We start from the raw sequence: 25807 nt of genomic DNA on the forward strand, positions 1-25807 counted from the left end.
TATATGTCAGATATGAAAAAAGTTGAAGATACATCAAAGTTTTGGTGGGAGAGAAAGACCTCTTGGTTAGTCTGTTTTGTTCTTTGGGTTTTCTCACCTTGATACAAAGTTTTACTTAAACAACACTGGGACAAATGGCAGCAAGTGTACAATTCAGCTAACATCTCCAACAGTCTACACAGAGCCTTCCAAAAAGCCTACACATTCTTTGCAACCATCTGAGTAGAAATAAATTACCATGATATTAAAAGAGATGCTCATGAAATGTGTGAAGTTGTAACAAATGTAGAACAGTTTAAAATTGTATTTAAACGCCAAGTGTTTAAAAATTGTGTAAGAGTGTGATGGGATGAGGCCACAGAAGTCTTTTCAGAAATACAGAGCCTCATAAATATAGAATTTGTTTGTTGGAAGATTATGTATGTTTTATGGTAGAATTACTTGGCATTTTCAAGTTTGCATTTTAACTAAAAAAAAAAAAAACTAAAAAAAAATTAGTAGTTTTTGACACAAAGGATTTTAAGCATAAAATAACTGCATGATCCAGTCTTGACAGTTATCTATTTTCCACTGAAGAGGAAGCAGAAAACCATATAATAAATTCAAATGTGTAATAACTTTCTATGAATTTTGTTTCACGTTATCAACCTGTAGTGTTTTAAACCCAGATACCAAACTACTGTTAATACTATTAGAGTCAGATAAAGCAGAGTTTTCACATTATAGTCCTTTTGCAGATTGAAAATTTGGTTCCTCGTTAAGTATTTTATTTTTAGCATTAATAGATATTGGATTAATTAAATTAAGCTTTAGGGTTTTGGGGTAAAAGCAACAAACCTGAACGCAGTATACAGTATTAATCATTATGGAATGAGTTCCAAAATTGTTTTGGGGGTACAGGTAGCCGAAGGGAGCAAGAAAATGGGCAAGAATCAATGTTACTGGTTCTTAGTATCATCACTTAAGCAGTGACTAACTAGTACAGTAAGTAGGGAGCCAGACTTGCTCTGTGGCGTGGGCACACATGGCAGGAATGAGCCACAGATAGGCAGGATTCAGCTAAATGACTTGTACATTAAAAGGTAGCCGTTTTAATAATTCATACGGTTTCCTATGGGTCCCGGGAGTGCGCTACACAATTTGTCTATGTCATCTTATTTGTATTTCACGTTCACTGCGGTGTGTACTAATCTGCTTTACAGAAGACAGAACTAACACTGGGAGCAGCTGAGTACCTTGCTGAAGCTCTGCTGGTTAACAAGTGGATGAGCCAAGACCACCACCCAGCTGTGTCCCACCTCCTCCAGGATATTTGAATACTAACATCACATTCTGCCTTGGAGTTTATTGTTGACTGCTTTAGAACAATCATGTAATCTCTTCTAATCTCACCTAATTTTATGCCCACATTCAGGGCAATGGCAATAGTGGGCCATCCTGGAAAGTGCTGATAAATTGCCCTCTCTCCTTTCTGCTAGGGGTGCCCCTTGTTGGGGGAATGTTCCTGATAAACAGATTGCCCAAATCAAGTCCAGAATCAAACAAAAACTCTGGTCCATGTGGAAGCTTGTAAACTGAAAAATCTCCTTAGATACAGAGCTCTCTGAACCTTCTGTGTCAGGGCCTAGCCATACACACAGATGCCAGTTTATACATCTGTAAGTAAGGTCCATAGCAATGAAATGTCTGCTTTTCAAAATCTTCAGTTATCGGTTTGTTGGTTTACTAGCACATACACAAAATAAAATGGCTCCACTATTTCCTTCTTCTCAACCTCTGGGCATTTCTGCCCTTCTAAGCATATTTCTCTTGAATAAGACTGCAAATTATGCTAAAATTGGCACCATGAGCTAATCTTAAATTTTTGCAACTTGAGCAAAGCAGAAAAGTGTTAAGTCTTACAATAAGTTCAAGGCTGGACTTCAGCCAATCCAACTGCTATTCAAGTAGACAATAAATTTTATTAACAGAAAGTAAAAAGGAAGTTTATGGAAAAGAAAAATACCACGTTATTTGTGACGCAATGCCAGATACTTTTCAAAACAGTCCTTGCCTAAGAAGATTTCCAAGACATGTACAGCATCAGGTGAAACTACAACTGTTTAAAAGAGCTTCATCACTAAAGGCTCTGGAGATGATTTTATTCACAATCGGAAGTGATACATGGACCTGCTGCTATGGTCTGACTGCAAAAAGCCGGTCAAAAAATAAAGGTGAGAGCCTTCACCTCTGTCAGTTTCTTAAGACATAAGTCAGGGGAACTCCAGGATGCAGTGGCATCTGCCCCTACCCCATCATACACCCATATTTCTTACTTGATGCATATACAAGGGCCCCTCATGCAATATTCAATCAGGTCACCCCTCTATCAGCAAGAGTCATGAGGCATGTGCTTTCTGTGAGATTAACCAGAAATGAATGATACTTGAATATCCAAGAACATTTTTAATAAATAAGTCAGGTATTGTCATTCTTAACTTCATTGCTACATTGTGATTAATTTTAAGATTCTTTTCTCAGGCCATTTTCTCCTCCCACCCACTCCCTAAGATAAAAGAGAATGAGCCATTGGCCATGTCAATGTATTCAATGTTGGAGGTGCACTGAGACAATAGAGCCGTTTGTGCGGGGTAAGTAATTCACTCTCTGGTTTCTTCTAAGCAAGGTGATCCCAGTTACCAGAACTCTGTACCTGAGAGATCCCCAAGGACCAATACATTGTTATTGCTGTTAAGTGCCATGGAGTTGGTTCCGACACACAGTGACCCTGTGTAGGGTTTCTGAGGTGCAGATGTTGGGATTGAATCACCAAGCTTGCAGTTTGCAGTCTAGGGCTTACCCTACAGTGCCACCCCAGGACTCCAAAGACAGATACAGGTGTGTGAAAGAAGTAATGAGCTGTATATTTAATAAATTATAAACATCGAGTTATTAAACCAAAGGCTTCAAAGAAATGCGGGCAGGTCTGATGAAAACCAAAAGGTCATATGGGAAAAACAAAAACAAAAAACCTTATTAGTGACGTATAGAGCTTTCTTATGTATTTCTGGAAGGTGTTTCACAAATTGCAAACCATGGTTAACTCTGGGAAGTCGGACTGGGATGCAGAGAGAGTCCTTCCACGATAATTCCTTTATTTATGTGCATTTTCACTGCATGCGTGTACTGTTTTCAGAGTAATAGAAACAAAAAGACACATGGAAAAATAAAGTTTCCTAGTCTTAAGCTCTGGTCTGGGCTGGTTTATACAGAGTTGTTTGTTGTGAAGTGCTGTCAAATCGGTTCCAATTCATAGCAATCCTGTGTAGGGTTTCCAAGGAATAGCTGGTGGGTTTGAACCACAGACCTTGCGGTTTGCAGTCCAGTGCTGCTGAGGAGCTGAAACCAGATTTAAAGAATAACACTTGGCTCAAGATACAAAATTAAAATGGAGGTTCAAGGGATGAGTTCTCTTAGGAAACATAAACACAACAAAACACCTCTCAAAAAACACAACTTCTTTTTAAATAAATTAACTCAATGCTGGGAAGACTAGCTACTTAACTGTAGGAATTACTAATAAGTTAAAAACTGCGTCGACAGCTTTATGAGTACTGGCTTTAACAGTCAGGTAGCAGCAAGTACCTAGTGCTCAGTGAGAAACACACACCAGGCCGGGGCTTGTTTGCAGCCTCTGCTCCCAGAGACTGCTGGGAAACTGAATGCAGCTATTGTGCTGTAGAACAATCAGGTTTACTAAAGAGTGGTAACACAGGGAACATGTGCAGAACCAAATGTTTCACAGCCTAATGATTTTGTTCATGAACTATTTCCAAGGGTGACTCAGTATATGTTTTCTTTTTTAACCTCTTGGGATATGATAAATGTTGCTATCTCTTATGTTCAAATGTGAAGTTGTTCAATATGATACAAAACAAAGGCATTTTTTTTACTTGGGAATTTATCCTTGGGAAAGAAGGTCTGCCACATTTCCCATTTTGTTTATCACCTTCAGAGGCATCAGAGTTTCTGAAAAGGGCCCAGGAATCCCTGAATGGTGTAAACGACACACTTGGCCACCAACCAAACAGGTGGCAGCTCCAGTGCACCTAGAGACACCTCAGAAGAATGTCCCAGGACCTAATTCCAAAAGCCCATCATGGAGTACAGTCTACTCTGACACTCGTGAAGTCACCGTGAGTCAGAGAGGACTTGATGGCAGTGGACCAAAAGGGTCCAATTCTGTCCAGCAGCTCTATGAAATATGTGTTCTTGTTCTGACATCCAAGCTGCCTAGCCCATAACCAGGCCTTTAAGTGAAAGGTAACCCCTCCCAGTCAAACAGCTGTTGCGTACAGTAGAGTTCAGTAATCCTCTGTCGCAGTATGAAAGGCACAGAGGCACCCCAGGCATGCTGCAGCCTCTTATCTGCTTTGGACTGAAGACCACTTAAAGAAGACCCGATTCTGGCTTCCTGGGCCCTACCCTGTGATTCCACACATGTGTCCTAGTACTTTCAGGGCCAAGAGTTTAAAATGAGTGCTGGCAGAAAGGGAGGCACTGAATATGAGGGTCCAGATCAGTGACTGATTATTTTCGACCCCAGGGTAAACATTTCCATGACTCTTGTTTGGAAAGCCAGATGTGTTACATTTTTTCCTTTTCCAAAGTATTTGGAAGCACCCGTGGGAAATACTCGACATGTATCCTCCTACTCAGTGGGTTTATGGATAAGTAGTAATCAAGGAATCCTATGTGGGTTAATACAATTACTTTATAGATAGGATCGATGGACAAAAATCTCTTTTAGAAATAACAAAACTAGAAGATTTTGCTATTGTTGTTTACTACTGTCAAGTTGGTTCTGACTCATAGTGATTCTATATAGGATTTCTGAGGAGCAGCGGGGTGAGCTTTAACTGTTGACCTTGAGGTTCAAACCGACTTTACAGTCCAGTGCATTAACCCATAGCGCCACAGCAGGACTCCAGGATTTTAGATTAGTATTGAGCTCTGGTTGTGTAGTGGTTACAAGTTGGGCTATTAACCTCAAGGTCAGCAGATAGAAACTACCAGCCATCTGCCGGAGAAAGATGAGGCTTTCTGCTCCTGTAAAGACTTACAGCCTTGGAACCCCTATACAGGGTTTCTATGAGTTGGAACTGATTCCACGGCACACCACCACCACTACCACTAATTATTTATAAAGTAGCATTCTATTTTCTAACTAGATCATCACAGGATAATTCATTCTGTGACCTAAATTCTCTCCATGGGCACCAACAAAATGACACACTTCCTAATAACTGAAATTCAGTTCTTCTGAAAGTATAATCTCTTTCTGAGTTGTAGGATGCAGAGAAAATGAAGGGTACAGGGGTGCTTTGTTGTGACAATCTGATCTGTAAATAGAGAAAGCAGTTTAGAGAAAATTAAAATTTCCCCTTAGCCCCAGCTCAGCACATTACTGCTTCTCATTTGTATCTGAGCCAAAGTTCTGGTAACACCGGGCTCACTCTCACCTGCCCAGGGAGGGAGGGGCAGCAGCTGGGGTATCAAGTGCAGAAGGGGTGGCCAACAATGTTTGTCAAGAATCCGAGCCCTTGCTCAGAGTGACTGCTGCAGCCACAAAAGCCCCCAGCCCTGCTCATCCTTCAACACAGGAATCCCAAGGCCTTGGTGGGCTTGGGCAAGAAGCCAAGCAGAATGAGAAGAGATTCAGACTATACAATATTCCAAGCTGTTAGCACTGAGGTTTTATACAAAAATGAAAAAGTCTTAATGGTACCAATAGTAGCCTTTGGTTTATTAACTAAGGTCTATTTTTGTATTTCCTGAATGACTAATGAGGAGCTCTGGTAGTGTAGTGGTTACGAATCGGGCTGCTAAGTTCAGCGTCAGCAGTTCGAAACTACCAGCGGTTCCACAGGAGAATGAGGAGGCTTTCTGCTCCTGTAAAGATTTACAGGCTCGGAAACCCAGTACAGGGTTGCTGTGAGTTAGAACCGACTCTACGGCACATGACCACCACTACCATTTTTGTGGTGTTTGGCAACATTGTTGTTAAGTGTTATCGAGTCGTTTCCGATTCAGTGACCCTGTCTGTATAGGGTTTCCAAGGAACAACCAGTGAGTTTGAAATGCCAACCCTGTGGTTCAAACCGACCTTGTGGTCCAGTGTTTTACCTCATAGTGTCACACCAGGGAACATTGTTGCTGTTGTTGTTAAGTGTCGATTCCGACCCATAGCGACCCTATATAGGGTTTCCAAGGATCAGCTAGTGAGCTTGAACCACCGAACTTACAGTTCAAACGACTTTGCAGTCCGAGCATTAGCCCACAGCGCCACTCCTGGCAACATTACTAATCACTTAATATTATAATGTTAGAAACACATCTCTCTTGACATGAACTTTAATTTTTTTTTATTTTTTAAATCAAGTATTTTTATTAGGAGTACTTTGTTTAAAGTGATCCAAAGAACACCTGAAATTACTACTGTAAGTCTGGGGAATTTTTTAAAAACACCTCTTCATTGCTTCTATACCCTGTTGTTGTTGTTAGGTGCCTTGGAATAGGTTCCAAGTCATAGCAACCCTGAATAGGGTTTCCAAGAAGTAGCTAGTGAGCTTGATTCGTCGACCTTAAGGTCTATATATACATTAAGATACCAAATTAATGATGCCACTGATGACCATTCTGCTAAATGCCAGTAAAAAGAGACCTGACATTCTATTTCTGACATTGAGCTCAAAATGCTCTCTCTTCCTGGGGAAAATGGCCACCATTTGCGAGGCCATGCTACAGTGTTGGACCTGAGGCCCATGCATTCTGATCTGACGTATAAATTTGCATGCTAAACAAACTCTTGGGCATTTAAAACGGCAATCTGAATAATGTGATTTGTAGCAAGAATACAATCTCACACACAGCAACAAGCTGCTGCAGTTAAGCCAGACTAGTTTCCTGTGACCTGGCACAAACAGAGAAGATAGGGCACCTCCTCCCTCACGTAACGGTAAATCCCGCACAGCCTTAGTCTGGGCACACACCTGTTTTTGGTGTTGTCCCACATCTGTGTTCTGAAGCCGCAATCCACGAGCGCCGATCTCCACCGGACAGTGTTGGGAATACTCCCCCATTGTAAAACCGAGACCCCGATCATCACCTTCACCATCTGGCCCACCGCCCTTATGGTCTTCCTGGACTCCCAGTTCAGCAAGCTCAGGGAGGTTCTCTGGATGTTCACCCTGGAAACAAACACGTGATGCTCACAGCTCCACCCAAGGCCATGGCTGCCAAGTATGACTTTTATGACTTGAGAATAATCCACTTTAACAAAGACCTACTTTATGGTTTATCAAGTCCTGTACTTCTCAGTTCTTTCCCCCAAACATGTTCCTTTTGGCCAGCTCATCCATTTAAATTACAGAGTGGTTCCTCACTTTACTGGAAATTTTTTTTACTGTTTATAAGTTGCTATTATTTATAGCTATGGTTTTACAATTTAGAGGAAGAGAAACTCCTAAGTATTGATCAACAGACAACTTCACAACTATTTTTAATCATGAAGCAAAATTTTAAAATAGTTCATTCATAGGAATGTGGAAGAAGGTTGAATTAATCTTTGACGACTTTCCTTACTCTGAGGAAAGAGAATCACTGTGTTTCCCCATTGGTATGATGACTTAAACCTACATATATACTGTTTATCAAGGAGCTCTGGTTGCATAGTGGTTACGAATCGGGCTGCTAACCTCAAGGTCGGCAGCTTGAAACTACCAGCTGTTCTGCAGGAGAAAGAAGAGGCTTTTTGCTCCCATAAAGATTTAAAGCCTTGGAAACCCTGTACAGGGTCACTATGAGTCGGAACCGACTCCACGGTACTTAACAACAACAATACTGTTTATCAAAGCAAAAAACAGAAGCCAAGTCTTCATAGTGCCAGGGAATCGTGAGAAAACAACATTGCAAGGGGTGCAGATGCACTCAACTCAAAGGGCACCAGTGACTCCACCCCTATGGTCACCAGAGAACAAGGCCAGGAATGAGACAGGGAGCCACAGGTCACCAATCAATAAAAAGCAAAGAGCTCAGTCCTGTTTATGTTATGAGTCTGGGAATTGAGGATAAGAAGGAGAATATATACAGATTAAAGAGGTGGCAAAAATGTGACCCATCTAAAAGAAACCCTTAGAAAACTCTACCAACAGAACTAGTTCTAGCATAGAAATAAAACTGTAATAAAAAGTAAGGAGACAGTTTTAGAGTCAGGTTTTACAAACCAGCAATGATGAATGAAAGATTAAAGGACCTTAGGGTGGTAAATTAAATGAATACAGTAAATTAGCAACAAAGGCACTGGCAGCAAAACGCTGCTGCAGAATAGAGTTACAGATCAAAATTCTCTTAAAACTAGGTCAAAGTATAGCATGGAATTCTTGGTTTAATGTATGAGCAGACAACCATTTCCATTGCTTGGCTTGTTCTTGACAACATATTGTAAAATAACAGAACAAGATTCTGTGTGGGCAAGGGACAGCAGTTTCTGGGGGTCAAGAACAATAGAGCTCTACCTCAGTGAGATCCTCTCCTTCCTCTTCTATGTGTTTTCCTTGCCGCCAGTGTTTCAGCAGCCACCTGAGCTTGACGTAGAAGAGGAAAATGTTCTGCTTCAAGAACCGGAGCTCCTGCTGCATCAGATTCTTCTCATCACTCCAGCTCCGAGCATGGAGGGTGTTTTGCAAAGCTAGGCTGTGCACTTCCAGCTCTTTCCACCGCAAGGCATAGAGGTGTTCCTCTTCCATCTTGAATGGCAAAAAAGACAAGAACATGACAATGTGCCACCTAAACCAAATGAAACCAAGAGTCTCTGTAAACTGCCTTTCAATGTACACCATTTTACCTTATACTTATCTGATTGACCTGTAAAACATATATGTACTCCCAAATCAGCAGTGATTTTGAGATATTTATATTCTTAAGACCTTATGAGTTTAGTGATTCAGAAGCAAATGTCACTTCAAGATTGTTGTCAAGTGCCGTCAAGTTGGTTCTGACTCAGCACCCCTGTATAGGGTTTCCAAGGCTGTAAATCTCTATGGGATCAGAAAGCCTCATCTTTCTCTCAAGGAGCAGCTAGTGGGTTTGAACTGCCAACCTTGCAGTTAACAACACAACATGCAATCCAGTGTGCCACCAGGCCTCTACTTCAAGTTAAGGGTCTATTACAAACACTTTTCATTGTCAAATTATTTCACGATCCTTTGTTGTTGTTAAGTGTTGCCAAGTTGGTTGCAACTCATAGTGACCCTGTATAGTCTTTCAAGAGAAGCAGCCAGCGGATTTGAACTGTCAACTTTGTAGTTCGCAGTTCAGTACTGATTCTACAGAGCCACACCAGGAGTCCTTCACGGTTCTTTAGATATGTCTAAACACCTTCAGGAAAATTGCTGCTTAGATGTATAAATGACTTACATGTGGATTCCATTTCCCCTTTTGGCATACTGCTATTGTAGAGGAAAAAAGAAAGCCTCCCTCTTCGCTTCTTGTGCCCATGGCCTGACCAGAAGGAATCATGAGAAAACCAGGCTGCTCTATGGTCTCACTGAGCACTAGATCTAGGGCTGTAGCTACGAGGGAATTCTGCCCCAGGGCAGACGACTCTAGTATATACAGTGGTGAGCAACAAGTGAGTTTGAGAGCCATTTCCAAGCTTAATACTTAATATCAATGAGCATGCGCATCTCTTAGACAAATAAAAGCATTCTTCAACATAAATACTTTCCATCTAGACATTCAATCCCTGTTTTCCAACATCATTTGCCTCAATATTAAGGAAGCAAGAGTGTGGAAATAAAATTTTACTTTACAGATAAGGTCACAAGAACAATGCTACAATACGTAGATTCAAAGCTTTCTGTTCCACAGATCAAAAAAAGTATTAGGATGCCAGCCTTACCATTACCAGCTGTCCTTTCCTAACATAACACTTCTTTTGTGCCAAAACCAAAGCAGTGTTCTCGTTGTTTTCTAAAATACTAGATGAGTTGAGAGTGCCGGTGGTGTAGCGGGTTACACGCTGGGCCGCTGACCTCAAGAACAGCAGTTAGCCTCTACTAGCCACTCTGAAGGAGAAAGGTGAGGCTTTCTGTTGCCGTAAAGATTTACAGCTCAGAAACCTTACACAAAGTCACTTAGTCAGAACCGACCCGACAGCACACAGCAACGACAACATGAGTTAATTCTCAGAAACCTGATGCGTTTCCATGGTACCCTGCAGTCAACACCAACTGGCTTGTGTGCTACAGGCACCAGGGGTGTGAGAAACAGCTCTCAGAAAGCTGAGGGTCTTCACACCACAGCTTTGTTGTATTTCAAGCTGACCTAGAAAAACGTTGTTGTTGTCAGTTGCTGTTGAGTTGATTTGGACTCATGGAGATCCCGTGTGCAGAGTAGACTGTTCCATAGGTTTTCAGATGCAGATTACCAGGCTGGTCTTCCAAGCTATCTCTGGGTGGGTTCCAACTGCCTACCTCTAGATTTTCAGTCAATTGCTTAAGTATCTGTGCTGTGCAGGGTCTCCTAACAGAAAGTGTTGCTGTTGTTAAGTGCCATAGAGACCTTATGTAGGGTTCCCAAGGAGTAGTTGGTGGGTTTGAACTACCAACCTTGCACTTGAAACTTATTGTTGTTAAGTGCTGTCGAGTTGGTTCTGACTCATAGCGACCCTGTATAGGGGTTTCCGAGGAACGGCTGGTGAGCCTGAACCACTGATTTTGCATTTCAAGCCAACCTTATATTCTAGCGAATTAATCTGCAGCACCACACCAGAACTCCAACAACTGGTAGTTTTGAACTGCTGACTTAGAAGTTAGCAGCCTGATTTGTTACCACTACCCTACCTCACATGGAGCCTCACGTGAGGCTGCTAACCTCAAGGGCACTAGTAGGAAACTACCAGTTGTTCCTTGGGAGAAACGAGGTTTTCTGCTCCGGTAAAGATTTACAGCCTTGGGAAACCCATGCAGGGTTGCTGAGTTGAAACCGACTCCATGGTGCATAATCACCACCACCACCCTACCTCGCAACTTTACTCTGCACCTTTAGTGTGCGACTTAGGACCATCCATGTTTACAGACACAGCTATCTTTCAGGCAGCAACACAATTCTGATCCTTGGTATCGTTAGAGACTAATTAGCCCCAACATGGTCGTAGAGATTGGCCATTCCTCTGGGAGGCCTCTGGGCAAGTAGTTTTTCCTGTATCTGTCTATCCCTTTTACTAGGAACCCTGGGAAAGTATTTAACAGATACTGTGAATCAGCCCCTAATAGGTCATTCTGAAACAGCTAGGAGAATTAAGTCATAGCTCAATTAATGACAGTCTTAAAACAGACATTTTAGGGTGAGTTATGTCTCTATCAAGGGGCTCTGGTAGCACAGGGGTTACAAATTGGGCTGCTAATCTCACAATCAGCAATTTGAAATTACCAGCTGTTCCGCGGGAGAAAGATGAAGCTTTCTGCTCCCGTAAAGATTTACAGCCTCGGAAACCCTGCAGAGTGTTGTTATGAGTCGGAACAACTCCACGGCACACAACAACAACATGTTTCCATCAGAAAATTTACCTAACATTGGCAAGGCTTTCAGAGTTACAGGACAACCAAGGCTATAAATGCAACTTTCATATCCAGATGCATTTATTTTACTTTGTTGGTGGGTATTGCTGCAGGGGAAATTTAGAATAGTCAACAGAAAGACTGTCTGGAGACCCCACACAAATAGTGAAAAGTATTTCAGAGTTACATAAAGGTAGACAGCTCTCCTTATACGCTCTGACTTTTCGATTTTGTTCTTTCAGATACATCTTGCCATTACTCTCAAGTGGCTCTGCAGCCAGCTGAGCAGTGTGCTGAAGTCTGCGTCACATATTTACCTTGCGGATCATGTGTGCACATCTCTCACTCTCCTCTTGGTGCAGTCTGGTCACCTGTGCGAGCTGACCCTGGAGTTCCTCTACCGATACATTCTGCTCAGGTAAAACAGGGGGGCCCCTGAGCTGATTGGTGGATAAAGGAAGGGGTTTAGTGGAAGAGACTGCCTAAGGTGATGATGCCAGACAGACATCTGCAAAGCCAGAACACACAGAGCTACACGGTCGTGTAGGTGTTGCAGCAGTGGAGTGAGTCTGTGGCTGCTTCTCCAGAGTCTTCCTGTGGGAGATGGCCCCCACAGGAACCGATTGCCTGGGGCTGGGCATGCCCACCTGCTCTGCACTCCCTACCTAAAAGACAAGGGTCTAAGGGTGACTGTCACCTGAACTTTAGCAACAGGGACATAAGCCAGTCCTAGAGAAAGGCGAAGGAAGCCAAGATGCAGCAAAGGGTCCCTACTCCATAATGATCTCTAGAAAAATTTTCAATTTCTAGACTATTCTAGACTGGATGCACTAAAAGCATGATTATGACTGGGTCAAGTATGACCACTTGATACAAAATCAGCCTCTTGGATTCACTTCCCAAATGAAACTGGGTATTAATTTGTTCACAGGCTTTTTTATTTTTCTTGGCTAACTGGGAGTGCCTTTCTTTTATCACACAATCTCACCCCAGGTGCTCAGTGGAATTTGGGTGGGGCTCCCTCAATTAACAGACATTGCTTCAGGCCTCTGAATTATATACATTTCCTAAAAGGAATTGCACGAAGAGCTACTGGTTACATTTTAAATTGTTGTTGCTGTTGTTAACTGCCATTCAGTCATTTCTGACTCATAGCAACCCTGTACAGGGTTTCCAAGGAGCAGCTGGTGGGTTTGAACTGCTGAACTTGTGGTTCGCAGTCCAGTATTGATCCTATAGTGTCACACCAATGAAAGGAATCTTTTTTTAATTATTGGTAAAGACTGCCTTGTGTGTCCAAATGGCAATGACATACGAATCAGTTACTACTTACGAAACAAAATGTCATTTTTTTAAAGAGATGGAATAGGTAATGCATACTTCCTTTTGCATAGGAGGCACCGAATGAGAGCTCACAGAGAAGACCTTTCAGGTCTAGGAGAAAATGCTGAAACCTGGAGACTTACACTTTGTTATTATTAAGTGACATTGAGTCAGTTCTGACTCAGTGATCCCTATATAGATTTTCTGAGGAGTAGCTGGTGGGTTTGAACCAACCAAGAGGTTAACAGTCCAGTGCTTATCCTATAGCACCACACCAGGACCTTCCAGAAACTCAAACACTGAGAACCTAGAGGCTTGTTCGATTTGCTAGTTGTTAGAAACGGTTCGTGTCGTTTTTTATATCTAGCTGTTAAGCAGTAGTGTGGGCTCTCTTTGAAGACAGGCATTTCCCTAATGATCAATTTCTCATTTCTACAAGTACTATTTTATCATTTTTAACTATGTGTGGTTAGTTAGAATAGTTACTCCTTTCTCATGTTTACTGTGAACACAATGATGTGATTGTCTCCATTTGACATTTCCTGAAAGTCTTAGAATTTAATCCTATTGTTTGTCCTGTCTGTGGATGGTGCCTGCTTGTGCAGCTGAAGGTTGTCTCTGCAGTTTCATCTTCAATGGAAGTGATCTCTGAATATCATCTATGACTGGGGTTGAAAACGTGCTTGCACAATGGTTTTGTGTTTGCAGAAGCCAGCAATGTATAACAGAACTTTCTAACCTTTCTATTCAAAATTGGTCACATAAACTGTGAATCCAATCCAGTGTGCAGACAGGCCTGTCCTTACAGATCCTCAGGGTAGACTTTCTTCTTCTAATGCAGAGCTCCTGCTAAGGCCCACAGCTTCCTTGTTGGCCCTTCTGCCAGCAGGCAAATTGGTTTTCTGAATGATTGCGTAGCCCTTTGAGGGTCCTGGGTTAATTTTCTTTCCCTCACAGTATTGGGCCTAAAGCCCTGTCTCTTGTTTTCTTGCAGCTATTTAAGCCCAACGTTCCTGGTTACCACTTCTGGTATAAAGTCTTACCTCACCTAAAGGCCACAGACACTGTTCTGGTTTTTAATTCTGAAATCAATTGTAACCCTTGAAGAGTTTACAATTCTCAGTTTGGTGAACCCAGCTTTTAAAATTAAAAAAAAATTTTATATAACATAATCTATAATAAATATTTTAAAAGAATATTATATATTTTATGAGCATCTTATTCAACAAATATCTATTGAGCACCTTTGATGAGAGGCACTATCCAAAGAACAAGCATTATAGCAGTAAATGAAAAGATAGGGATTTTGGATTTAGCATTGTGGGTTTTTGGAGCAGTCTTTTCAGAATATCTGGGTAGCTCTATCACTAGCTTTACTGTGTACAGTTTTAAAGACCCTCCATATTTTAACACAGCGAGTACTATCCAAACTAAACAAACATCCTAATCAAGTTTACCTTTCAAGAAAAGCACAGATTAATTTAGTCTCTTTGTATTACAATAACCTAGTTTGTATCACAGATTGAACTGTATCCCTCAAGATATGTGTCAATTTGATAGGACCATGATTCTAAGTGGTTTGGCACTTATGGAATGCTGTAATTTGGTGCTTATGTAATGTTATAAGCATCCCCCAAGATACAATCTGATGTGATAAGCCACTAAGTGGTAAGAGGATTAGGGTGGGATACAACACTCTTAATTATGTCAAACCTTGATTTGATGATGTAAGGGGCATTTCCTTGGGATGTGGTTTGCATCACCTTTATTTCACAACAAAGAAGAAGCAGGTGGATTTTGGATTCAGGGGAAACTTGATGCCAAGACACATTGGGATATGGAAGGATGGCAAGTCAAGGACCTTTCTCCAGAGTCAACAGAGAAAAAGCCTTCCACTAGAGCTGGTGCCGTGAATTCAGACTTCTGGTCTCCTAAACTGCGAGAGAATAAATTTGTTTTTGAAGCCCATCCACTTGTAGTATTTCTGTTAGTGTAGCACTAGATAACTAAGACAGTCTAATGTTAATCTTAATAGCTTGAGATTTACTCATAAGTAATGTATAAAAACTACTTCTATAGTAAAATACACGAGCCTCATACTTCATAAGTCTTTGATTAAAAATGTATCCCTTTGTCTGAACCACACTTTTGAAGGACCACAGAAAAGGGAATTATGAGGTGTTTCATCTAGAGCATTTGATTTTCTACTCTGGAGATGGTTGCTTAGGTAGGCAAGAACAGAAACTTTTAGTTACTAGAAGTTTTATTTTCCTTTGTTATATATTGTCGTTGTTGTTGAGTTACCTTGTTAAGGATTGTTATTATTATTATTATTTTATTTTTTGCTAATGTAATTTTTAAACAACTGCTCCTATCTGGGATGCCAATGTCACTCCAGTGTTACAAAAACAAAGTTCATCAAAACAAATTACAAACATGCTGCAAACATTTCAGTCTAGAATTGCTCTACTGTCACTCAACTGCGAATGATGGTAAGTCAAAAAGTATTGCTACAAATCACATTTTAATTAAACAAAATGGAAAACTATTGTTTCTTTAGGTACCCTCCTTCTAGGTTAGTATACTTTGGAAGGTAGTGTTTCTCTATCTAACTCTTCCCTCAAAAAAAAAAAAAATGACACTTTTTGAGGGAAGGGACTCAAATAGTGTTCCTGTCAAATGTTCTTTGAGTTTGGGAAACAAACAAGTCTAAAGGGGCAAGAGCAGTCTGTAAGATGAATGAGTAAGGTTTCCCAATGAAACTCTCATAGGAGAGCCCTTCCTATCCTCAGAGAATGAGCAGGTACATTGTTGTGATGGGGAAAAAAAAATTCCTTGGCACAACTTTTCCTGGCCTTTTTCTCACTAATGCAGTTTTCAATTTCCTTAAAACTTCTTCACAATAGCCCCCCAGATTGAACTACATCCTTTGAGAAAATCTATTAAGATTATCCCTTAGGTATCCACAAAACAGTTGCCATGAGCTTCTGAGCTGACCTCTCTGCCTTGAGTTTATCTGGCCCAGCAGAGCCTCTCAGAAGCCATTGTTTCGATTGGATCTTTTTGGTAAGCACTCTAGTGAGACTACGACAAGTATGTGACTGAGAGAACTTGTATGTAGCCATCCACTGAACACATAGACATGTTTAAACACAGTTTACTCGGGATAAACCTGTGCATGTATGAACTGATATCTTAGTAGCAAGACTTTTTGACTTATCCTTGTACAATCACATACATTTGAAGAAAGTTTTCATATAACACAGAGATTTCCTTTAGACAATAAGTAACTTCCCTTTATCACCAAAGGTTTGGTTCTAAAAACCATCCCACGTTAACTTGGCTAAGATTCATTTTGGAGCTCTCTATTCAGGCAGTTTATGTAAATAATAAATAAGCACCATCCCTATTGTTTCAGTGGCTGTCCAGACTTATTCACCAGGACCTCACAGTCACCTTTACCCCTTGTTAGTGTCTGAAAGCCATGACCCATGCTTCAACCCACAAAGGATGCATTTCAGACTGATTCATGTTGCTCATTTCTTAAACTTCCTCAGGGAAAATGGCTTGTACATCCACACTGTAGCTGATAATGCCACTATCTCAGTAAACAAAAGAAAACAACAAACACTGGCCACTATTGCCAGTATGGTGCTTCACACGGCTGTTTAGAAGTCAGGACTCTATCTGCATTGCTATGACTTCATGTACTCATAAGTTTCATCTTGTGTTGGCAAGTTCTGCTATCATTTCTTTCCAAAGCAGTAGATGAGGTCAGCACATGTGTACACATGCTTGGTATAAAGCCCCATGTAGTTTCCTTGGAGATGGTATTCAGCTGAGCCATAAGGACCCAAATGCATCATGTCCTTGGACTGAAGGCTAAAAGGAGACTCTAGAGAGAAGAGTTCTGAGATTTTGACCCAGAAACTCAATCCTCTGGGTGCGGGCGGACTGGGTTTCATTTATATTTGAAATCTGACCAGGGTCCTGCCTGGTCACTTCTCATTCAAAACTATTTTTAAGGTTTCCACACATTCCATACTACATACTCTACACACTGCTCCGTCCTAACAGATGGGATTCTCTCATATTTGATGGGAACCATGGGAGCAAATTCAGGGAAACATCCAGTCCATGGCATGAGGATCTTGCTATTATCTGCTGAGATGAATGGGTAACAGGAATACTTCTTCTACAATCTGGTTTTTTTTTGGAGCAGTTCGTTTTTGTGTAGGGTTGTGACTTCTGCTTTTCTGTGGGTATGCCTGTTGTTAAGAACATTGGGCTTGGCTGTGCAGTCCCCTTCTAGGCTGAGTGTGGGGCACTCCTGAGCTGCAGGCCTCCTACTTGGTATGGATTTGTGCCATTTGCTGAAGATGTTACAGCATGAAAACGTAGTCTTTCTTTTTTCCTGTCTTCTTGGTGTTATTGCTGATACTGCTATTAGTAGTCATTTTAACCCAAATCTTCCAAAACAAGATTATTGAACTGTATCGCTAAGGAGAGAACATTAGTATAATAGTTTAGCTAAGGAAGGTACTTATTTGCTTTCCCTATTCCCAAACTATGAAGTTTAAGATACCTAAGGCAGAAACAGAAGACATTTCATAAACTGTGTTAAAGAAAGTGATCCTTTTCATTAAAACTGCAGCTTAAATTCAGAACGTTGTTTCTTATTTCATGCTGTTAGTCTCGGGCACCCTATCCACTCCATCTGTGGAACTCTGAGCAAAGAACTAAAGGAAATTCACACTTATATAGTCATAGTTGGTGTGAGGACAAAATTAGATTATTCAAAGGGCAGTGCAAGAGGGAGTATGGAGAATGGCTGGAGGCACACACAGCTTCATTCTTGGCATTATGGCTCCATGTCTTCTCTGGGGGAAGAGTCCTGCCATTCTAAGCAAGTCTGCCACAAAGGGCAGCTTCTCTGATTCTGTGCCCTACTAACTTATGGAAGCTCTAGGTACTCTTTCCATTATAGCCTTGGAGTAAACCAATTGCTTGCAGTGAATTTGGGGGTGCTTTACTTAAAAAGAGTTCTTCCTCGAATGGGACTTAGACAATCGTTTAAAAAAAGGTAATATTCAAAGACCAGACTAGTAAGGCTGCCAGAGTGACATTACTCCAGGACCAACATAGACGTCTGTGCTGGTCCAGCATCTTCTAGAGGCTGCAAAGGGCTCACATTTGGTTCCTTGATTTAAAACCCTTTGGGGCACAGTTCTAGGGTTGCTAGAAATGGGCTCAACTTGAAGGCAATCCACCCACTGCCGATGAACGATTCCAACTCACAGCACGTCTCTTGGACAGAGGACAACGAATGACTCCACTAGTTTTCTCAGACTGTAAATCTTCAAGAGAGCAAACTGCCTCATCTTTCTCCACAGAACAGCTAGTGGTCTTGAACCACTCACTCCAGTTAGCAGCCCAATGCTTAACTCACCACCACCAGGGTTCATTTTTTGAAGGCAACTGGTATAGTAAAAAGCAAAACAAAAACTATGAATATGTCCAAGTGTCTCTAGAACATAAAACGTTTGAATATGTAATTGAGTTTTATCTCCTGTGTGGATGCCTTAATGAATAAACATGTCAGAACAAAGATGCTTTAATTCCTATGCTATTTCCCCTTCTAGAGAATGGTACTTCCTATAGCTTGCCTTTTACCGTGAAGTTTTTTTTTCAAATTACTTTGTTGTTGTTAAGTGCCTTTGTGTAGGTTCCAACTCATAGCAACTCTGTACAGGGTTTCCAAGGCTGCAAATCTTTGTGGGAGCAGAAAGCCTCATCTTTCTCCTGTGACAGCTGGTGGGCTCGAACTACCAACCTCTGTAGAATAGTGCTTATCCTACACAGCCACCATGTTCCCACTTTCTCATCAAAATCTACAAAATTCAAGGAAACCAGACAGAAGTTTAAAAGGAGAACCATCCCATACCAAGATCACCTGCTGTAAAATTCATCCCATGGACAGTGGAGACATTGGTGTTGTGTGGGGCCCAGTGGGGACTGATGCTGACCATCACCTGGCACTACAGAGCCGCTTTCTGCCAGATAGGGGACCGAGGGCTGAGCCAGGCTCAGTTCTGCCACCAAGCAACCTGCTGTGAGGTTTACTTACAAGCTACTCCACTTTTCAGGACTGTCTTTAAAGTTTGGGTGTTCCCTCCTTAGCTATACTATTTAATGACCCTAAGGTGTCATATGGCACTGATGAGCTCTGTGAATCTAAGTCTTGCTCTTGTTGTTAGCTGCTGTAGATTCAACCCCTGACTCATGGCAAGGCCATGGACAACAGAATAAAACACAGTCCTGTGGTGTCCCCTTAATCGGATGTGGATAGGATCCTAAGGATCCATAGGATTTTCACTGACTAATTTTAAGAAGGAGATCATCAAGCCTTTCTTCCAGGTCTATCTTTATCTGAATCTCTGCTGAAACCAGTTCAGCACATGCAGCACGGGAGCCTTCCTGACAGATGGGTGGAGGCTGTGCAGGGGGTGTACAGCCTGGGCAAAGAACCCGGTGCTCATGTGCAGACAGCTCTACCACACAACCCCCCATCTATCTCTTAAGAAGGTTTGTCTTCCCACAGTGTTCAGTCCAAGTCAACTAAATAGTGTTCTCCCAATCACCGCTGGCTTCTGAAGCTATGCACTACATTCACGTCTGTGGCAAGCAGTGGGGATACTGATCCTTGCCCCTGGCTAAATAAGCAGGAATTGGGGAGAATGTGGTAGGGAGAAGCACTCCAAACACCTGTCAAGTTTGACTAAACAAGGTTACATGTGCCATGCCTTGAACGATGAAGCACACGGGAGGAAAGCTGCGGGTCTTGGAAACCAGTGTAGTAAAGACAAGAGTTTGGGCTGAGCTGTGCCTCTGGTACAAGGTCAGGAAGCACCCAATAGAAAACAAAATCGGTCCCATGACTTAGGGGAGCTTGTGACACCCCTTCTTTCCTGACAGTCTTCAGTGGAAGACATTTTGTCCATTCTCAATGATTAATTATACTGATACTTACACAGCCTTTAGTACTTTAAAAGGCACTTTTAAACTGAACAGCTCTCTGGCTCAGAGAATCCTTCTCACTACTCTTCACTTATGGACTATCTTATTATCTGATATTTCACATTTATGACAACAGTGAAACATCTGCTATCTGGTGGGTGAATGTCAAACCTGGAGGCAAAGGTGGGTGGTGGTGGCACAGGAAGGCATCCAGAGAACCACCAGACAGACACAATGTTGGGGGAGGCAGTGTGAGGGGTCAAGGAGGGCAGCACTATCTAAAGAGGCATCTGTGCAGCCTCAGTGGGGAAGCAAGTCTGCTCAGCGGGCTGTGCAGGAAGACATGGCACTGCCAGGGCAGCAACTGCAGTGGTGGGGCTCTCAGCTGAGAGATGAAGCTTGGAATGGAGGAGCAGAGTCGGGTGGGTCTGGCTGTACTAGGAAGGAATGGTGGGCCTAGGGGTGCAGGAGTGTAGCAGCTCCGCCTGGAGGTGGTGTGGGAGCTGCCAGATGGAGTGGACTGGAGATACCCACTGCTGTAGATGGGTTCTACAGGCTGGTCTGTGGTGCAGGAGGAGCAGGGAAGGGCCCCACTAAGGTCCAAGAGTGGGGGTGGGGAAGTTTGTGCAGGCTGCGGCAGCTGCCTAAGTATGGGGATGGCTCATGGGTGCACAGGCAGGGAAGGAGGTGGTAACTTCAGGGCCCAGGGGAACAGGACATAGGGGTCTGGGGAGAGTTGGCTGGGGCCTGCAGGATCTTCCTCCTCCACCTGGGTTTCACTGAAGCAGTGCCTGGAGGGAGGCTGTAGAAGGTGGCAGAGGAGGAGGTCACGTAATATTTGTAAAACACTGATTTTTGTATAACAGACTGGTCTTTGGAACTTCACCATTTGTGTAAGTGAGGAGTGGGTGTTTGTGAGATAAAGTAGAATTTTCATTCCAATTTTACAGAAGCAATTTTAAAGTCTTATGACTTGTCTAGAAACTGGGCATGTCCTGGACACAGCTGGGCCAGTCCAGGAGTGCTGGTGCCCACACCAGCACTGATTCCATTATAGTGTTTTGTCTTAGTGTTGTTGTTAAGTGCCACCAAGTCAGTTCTAACTCATAGTGACTCTGTACAGGGTTTCCAAGGAGTGGCTGGTGGGTTTGAATAGCCAACCTTGCAGTTCAAACTGACACTGAAGTCGGGTGCTTATCCCACAGAGCAAAATTAAGTGAAGGCTGGGGAACATGTTATCCTGAGGCTTCCATCTTGGTGATGGCTCATTCCAACTGCTCGAAATGTACACATTGTTGTTGTTAAGTGCCATCGAGTTGGTTCTGCATCACAAAGTTTATGGAAAAATGGAACTAGAAAAATAATGACATCTTTCCACAAACTTCTTGAAGCCCCCTAAGGAGCTCTGGTAGCATAGTGGTTAGCATAGACCTATGGAAATGGGAGTTCTGCAAGTTTTCCTTGTTATATAAAACCCTCAAACATCTTACCTGCCCCTTTTGAGAGAAAACAGTGACACTACTATGCTGAAGTACATATTAATTCCATGTCCACTGATAATGTTCAGGAAACATTAAGAACAAAATTACAAATGCTTCTGGGGATCACAAGCTTCTAAGGGTCTTTCTCTTTTAAGAGTGAGTGCTCGGGATTGCACAGAGCAGCTTTTCTAGTGCCCGGGACTCTAGTTATGTGAAAACTTGGCCCTCTCGTGTATAGAGTGTCTCCTGGCTACACTCCTGGTGTTTCATTTCCTTCCCAATGAAGCGTGCGCCTGGTGGCCACATTCTTGGGTATGCCAGGCCCCTGCCAACCCAGGTAAAGCAGGATGGTGGGGTGCCATAATTGTTTCTGAAAACTTTCCTTGTAAACTTTCTTGGGAAAGGGGTGGCTGTAATGTGATTTAAAGCCCAATCATAAGGGTAGAGTTGTGACACACCCTTGAATAGGATAAGACGGTAAAGCCCCAAACTAAAGAACTTGACCCTAATGTCTAGGCAAGGCTGAAGTCCTACTGACCTGTCCTCTAACTAGATCATACAAAGCAAATTAAGCAAAAGACACAAGTGCTGCCCAACTCCAGGCCTGGACTTTTCTGCGGAGTGGGTTTGATTATGTTCTCAGTTGTCAGATTCCCACATCTTCCTCACTCCTACCCTGCCAGCACCAAGTCCTAACGTTCTCAGTGGCCCTGACACATTAGGAAACTGTATCAGAATCTTGGAGAAGCTAGCAACATTTTCTGACTTAGAATATGTTGCTCTACAGCTGCCAATCACCTGCTTTGATGACCAACTTGAGTATGCAGGGAGCACCTCATTAGAGAGCATCTGTCTTTGGGTCCTTGGTAGAATTACTTGCATCTAAAAGCTTTCATTCACATACATGACTATTGACAACTGTTTCATAACAATGGCAGTGGCTGTGGTGCCAGGGAGCTTTATTTACATGGGGTTGCTATGGCAACAGAGACAGAAGACTCTAGGACTCAGAAGTGGGTGCTAGACTATGCCTACTGCCTGAAAATACTGCCATTAGTTGAGACAGGAGAAGGGCAAGGAGACAAATGAAATGAAAAATCCTAGAGAAGCAGTGCCTGGTTTTCATCTCCATGTTCCCTACAATTCCAGAAGAAGCCTCTTAATGCTTACCCAAGAGTGTCCTGTTCCTAATTACATTTCAAGGTAGATGTGTCAGCAGACCAGGTTATGGTAGGAGAGTTATGGTGAGCCATCACTTTGGTAAGAATTAGCAGCCTGCCCACATCTGCCACATTTCAAGCCCCGAGTTCCACTTAACATGCAATGGCTAGATCTGGACTCCAGGGCAATGCCACCCAGGTTCATGTCCTCTCATTATATTCCCTGATGCCATCAGAACAGCTCAGTCTTATTCCTGGACAGAACCTCCACAAGATAGCAAAAGAAGGGTTGAGGGTGAGGAGGCAGGGCTGGCTGGTCAGTAGGGCTAGCTAGTGCTTACCTCTACATTGAGACAGTTCTTGTCTGCAGGCCTGAAACGGCTGGCATCCCCATCTGCTCTTCGCAGCAGCTCGGGACCAGCTCGAAGGCGCAGGTCCCCTTGCTCCTCCCCGTGGTCCTGGCCAAGCTGCCACTCCATCTGATCTCTCAGTTTGGACTGTTAGGTGCATGGGAGGGATTTTTGTTTTTGTTGTTGTTGTTTAAAATAAAAACAAAGGGCCAGAGGGTAGGAAGGGGAGGAGGATAAAGAAAACAAAAATGGGTAAGGGAGACGACTGAAAAAACTACCAGACAAAGAAAAGCATGAACAGAAAAACCAACTTAAATACAGTGGCATGAGAGAGTGAAGAGAACAGAACCAAAATGAGGATGAGCAAAATGAAGGGCTGAAACATCTGAAAAGCAAAAAGAGAAAGAGGAAAAAAGAATGCAAAACACTGGTTATGAGGCGCATGCAATGGGGGTGCGTGAATCAGAAAACCAATCACAAGCATACTACCCATGAAGGATACGGAAAAAAGGTTCTCCTTCCTTCCTGTGGGCTGAACAGCAAAAGCCAAACTTCGGGCGGCCGCTGGGGCATGCACAGGGCAGTCCTTGTGGCCTCTCCACTCCTCCCTGGCCGCTCGGAGGGCAGGAGCAGGCCGTCAGCAAGCTCCTTCACTCAGGAGGTTCCTCTCCCCATTCTGGCTTATCTTCCAGTGGGAGTGGATGGGCTGGGGCTGCCCAGGACCCAGCAGAACTGTGCTTTCTTCCTTTTGGTAATAAACCCAAGTAGGGGTTTCAATGCTCACTGGCAAGTCTGCTAATTATCCTGACTGTGAAATGAGCTTGTACTTTGTATTAAATTCCTCATTGCTTCTTCACCAGGTAGCTGGTTGTCTGAGACATCAAAAAAGGAGCAGCAATAGATGGCGTCGATCCCTATTGCTTCCATTGGGATTAGCCTTGCGTCATGAGGAAAGACCTCTAGACCAAGGGTTATGGTGTAGTTGAAAAGTAAGACAGAAAAAGGATAAAAGAAATAGAAAACAAAAGAGAACTGAAAAAAAGAAAAAAAAAGAAACCCAACCAATAAAAAGGCGCTGGCTGACACTTTGGGCTTTAGTACAAGGCAGGCTGAAATCATAACCAAGCAGCCGTGAGCAGAGTGAGCTCTAGAGCAGCAATACCAGCGAGCAGGAGGAAGAGCAGGGCAGAGCGGGGAGGCAAGCCGAGAAGCCCCCTTACCTGCAAGTCTGCAACCAGCTCCTTCCCCAGGTTCCCAATGGGGGAGTCCCTGGACATGGAGGTCACAGTGGAGAGGAAGCTGGAAGACTCAGTGAGATGGGGAAGGGGAGCCAGATTCTCCAGGTGCTCCCTCAGTCCATCCCCAATCTGGTTCACCTGCTCCAGGAAGGCCTGAAGCTCCTTCTGAAAAGCCTTCATCTTAGAGTTAATGGTACCCAGCACCTCGGGCTCCTCCCAGCCACCCTGGACCCCAGGCTCAGTGGCACGCAGCTTGGCCTCGTAGAGGAGGCTGTCCGTGTCAGTGATGAGGCGCTCCACTGTGCGCCCAAGCTGCTCTGCCTCCTGCTTTATGTTCGCCAGGCACTCAGAGGCCTCATGGGTCCGCATGGTGGGACATGGCTCGCTGGCCTCCGAGGGCTTACCGCTCCCAAAGCCCGAAGTCTTCTCAAATGCCTCCTCTGAATCACTCTCACCACCAATGGGGCCTTCCCTCTTGGGCTGGGACAGCCGGCCTTCCTCCCCATCACTCTCCTTCTTGCCCATGTCGCTCTCAGCATCACTGTCACGGGGGCTTGGGACGCGCAGTCCCAGATGTGTGGCCAGGTCGTAGCGCTGCACGCTGGATAGCAGCACCCGGTTCTCATACTGTAGCTTCAGCACCTTCCCACTCAACTCGCTGATCTGCATCCGTGCAGACTTGAGTTCCTCCTGCAGGGGAAGGCCTGAGCCACTCTCCAGGCCCTCACGCTCCTCCAGCCATCTCTGCTCCGGCCGTGGCTCAAACTTGAACTTGCTTAGCTCATGGGTCAGCTGCCGGTTGTGGTCCTCCACCTCGGAGATGGACCTCCTGAGGAGCTCTGCTTCTTCCTCCACAAACTGGAGGTGCCGGCGGAGCTCTGAGGAGGACTCTGCGGAGTCAGTGAAGGGTGAGGTAGGAATGCTTGGGGGGTGGTCCCTGCTTGCACACTCACGTTCATACTGGCCCCTCATGTCCTCCATCTCTGCTTTGAGGCCTCTGTTCTCCACTTCCAGCTCGACAATCTTGCGGCCCAAGATGTTCGCTTCCTCCTCCACCAACTTGAGCCGCAGTTTCAGCTCGGCCTCTCTGGTACTGGGTGGACCACCTGCCTCCCCGGTTGGGAGGGGGCTGTCCACATCGCCATAGAGGGACTTGTACTTTTGGAGCTCCTGCTCTAGTTCATCCTTCTCCCTTCCTAGCTTGGCCATCTTTTTACGCATCAGGGAGGCTTCCTCTTTGGCAAACTGCAGCTGGCACTTCAGATCAGCACTGTCGTCCTGCCAGGAAAGCACAGCCCAAGAGAAGATGATTGGAAAATACCACATGTCAGTGTTTCTAATGAATTCCCTCACACCTCTCTCAGATACACACACATCAACACAAACCACCATACTTTCTGTCGGTACTGTCAAGTTACATGTAGAAGGAGCTGGGACACAGCACAGAATCTGGGGGCTTTGTGGAGGGAAACCTTCAATGCCTACTGCTCTATGCTTTGTCACAGAAACAAAAGAAACCAAAAATAAGCTTAGGAAAAAAAAATGCACATGAAAACCATTACACGAATCATAACTGAAGGAGAAAATTAAATGAGCTCCCAACACTCTTCTATCATGTTGTTAAAGTAACCTCGAGTT

The 25807-nt window shown here is 43.5% G+C and overlaps 1 protein-coding gene across 1 annotated transcript in view; it reads right to left on the reverse strand.

The window, feature by feature from the left end:
* SOGA2 (SOGA family member 2) overlaps window positions 1-25807 on the reverse strand; it is a 183060-nt gene that overhangs the window by 37696 nt on the left and 119557 nt on the right. Inside the window, exons 5-8 of the mRNA XM_006868701.1 lie at window positions 24152-25447; window positions 22923-23078; window positions 8556-8786; window positions 7032-7229 (exon numbers count right to left, since the gene is read on the reverse strand). Of these exons, the coding sequence (XP_006868763.1) occupies window positions 7032-7229; window positions 8556-8786; window positions 22923-23078; window positions 24152-25447 (1881 nt within the window). The remainder of the gene's footprint in view (window positions 1-7031; window positions 7230-8555; window positions 8787-22922; window positions 23079-24151; window positions 25448-25807) is intronic.

The sequence above is a fragment of the Chrysochloris asiatica genome, unplaced genomic scaffold (genome assembly GCF_000296735.1).
Source record: "Chrysochloris asiatica unplaced genomic scaffold, ChrAsi1.0 scaffold00122, whole genome shotgun sequence".
NCBI lineage: Eukaryota > Metazoa > Chordata > Mammalia > Afrosoricida > Chrysochloridae > Chrysochloris > Chrysochloris asiatica.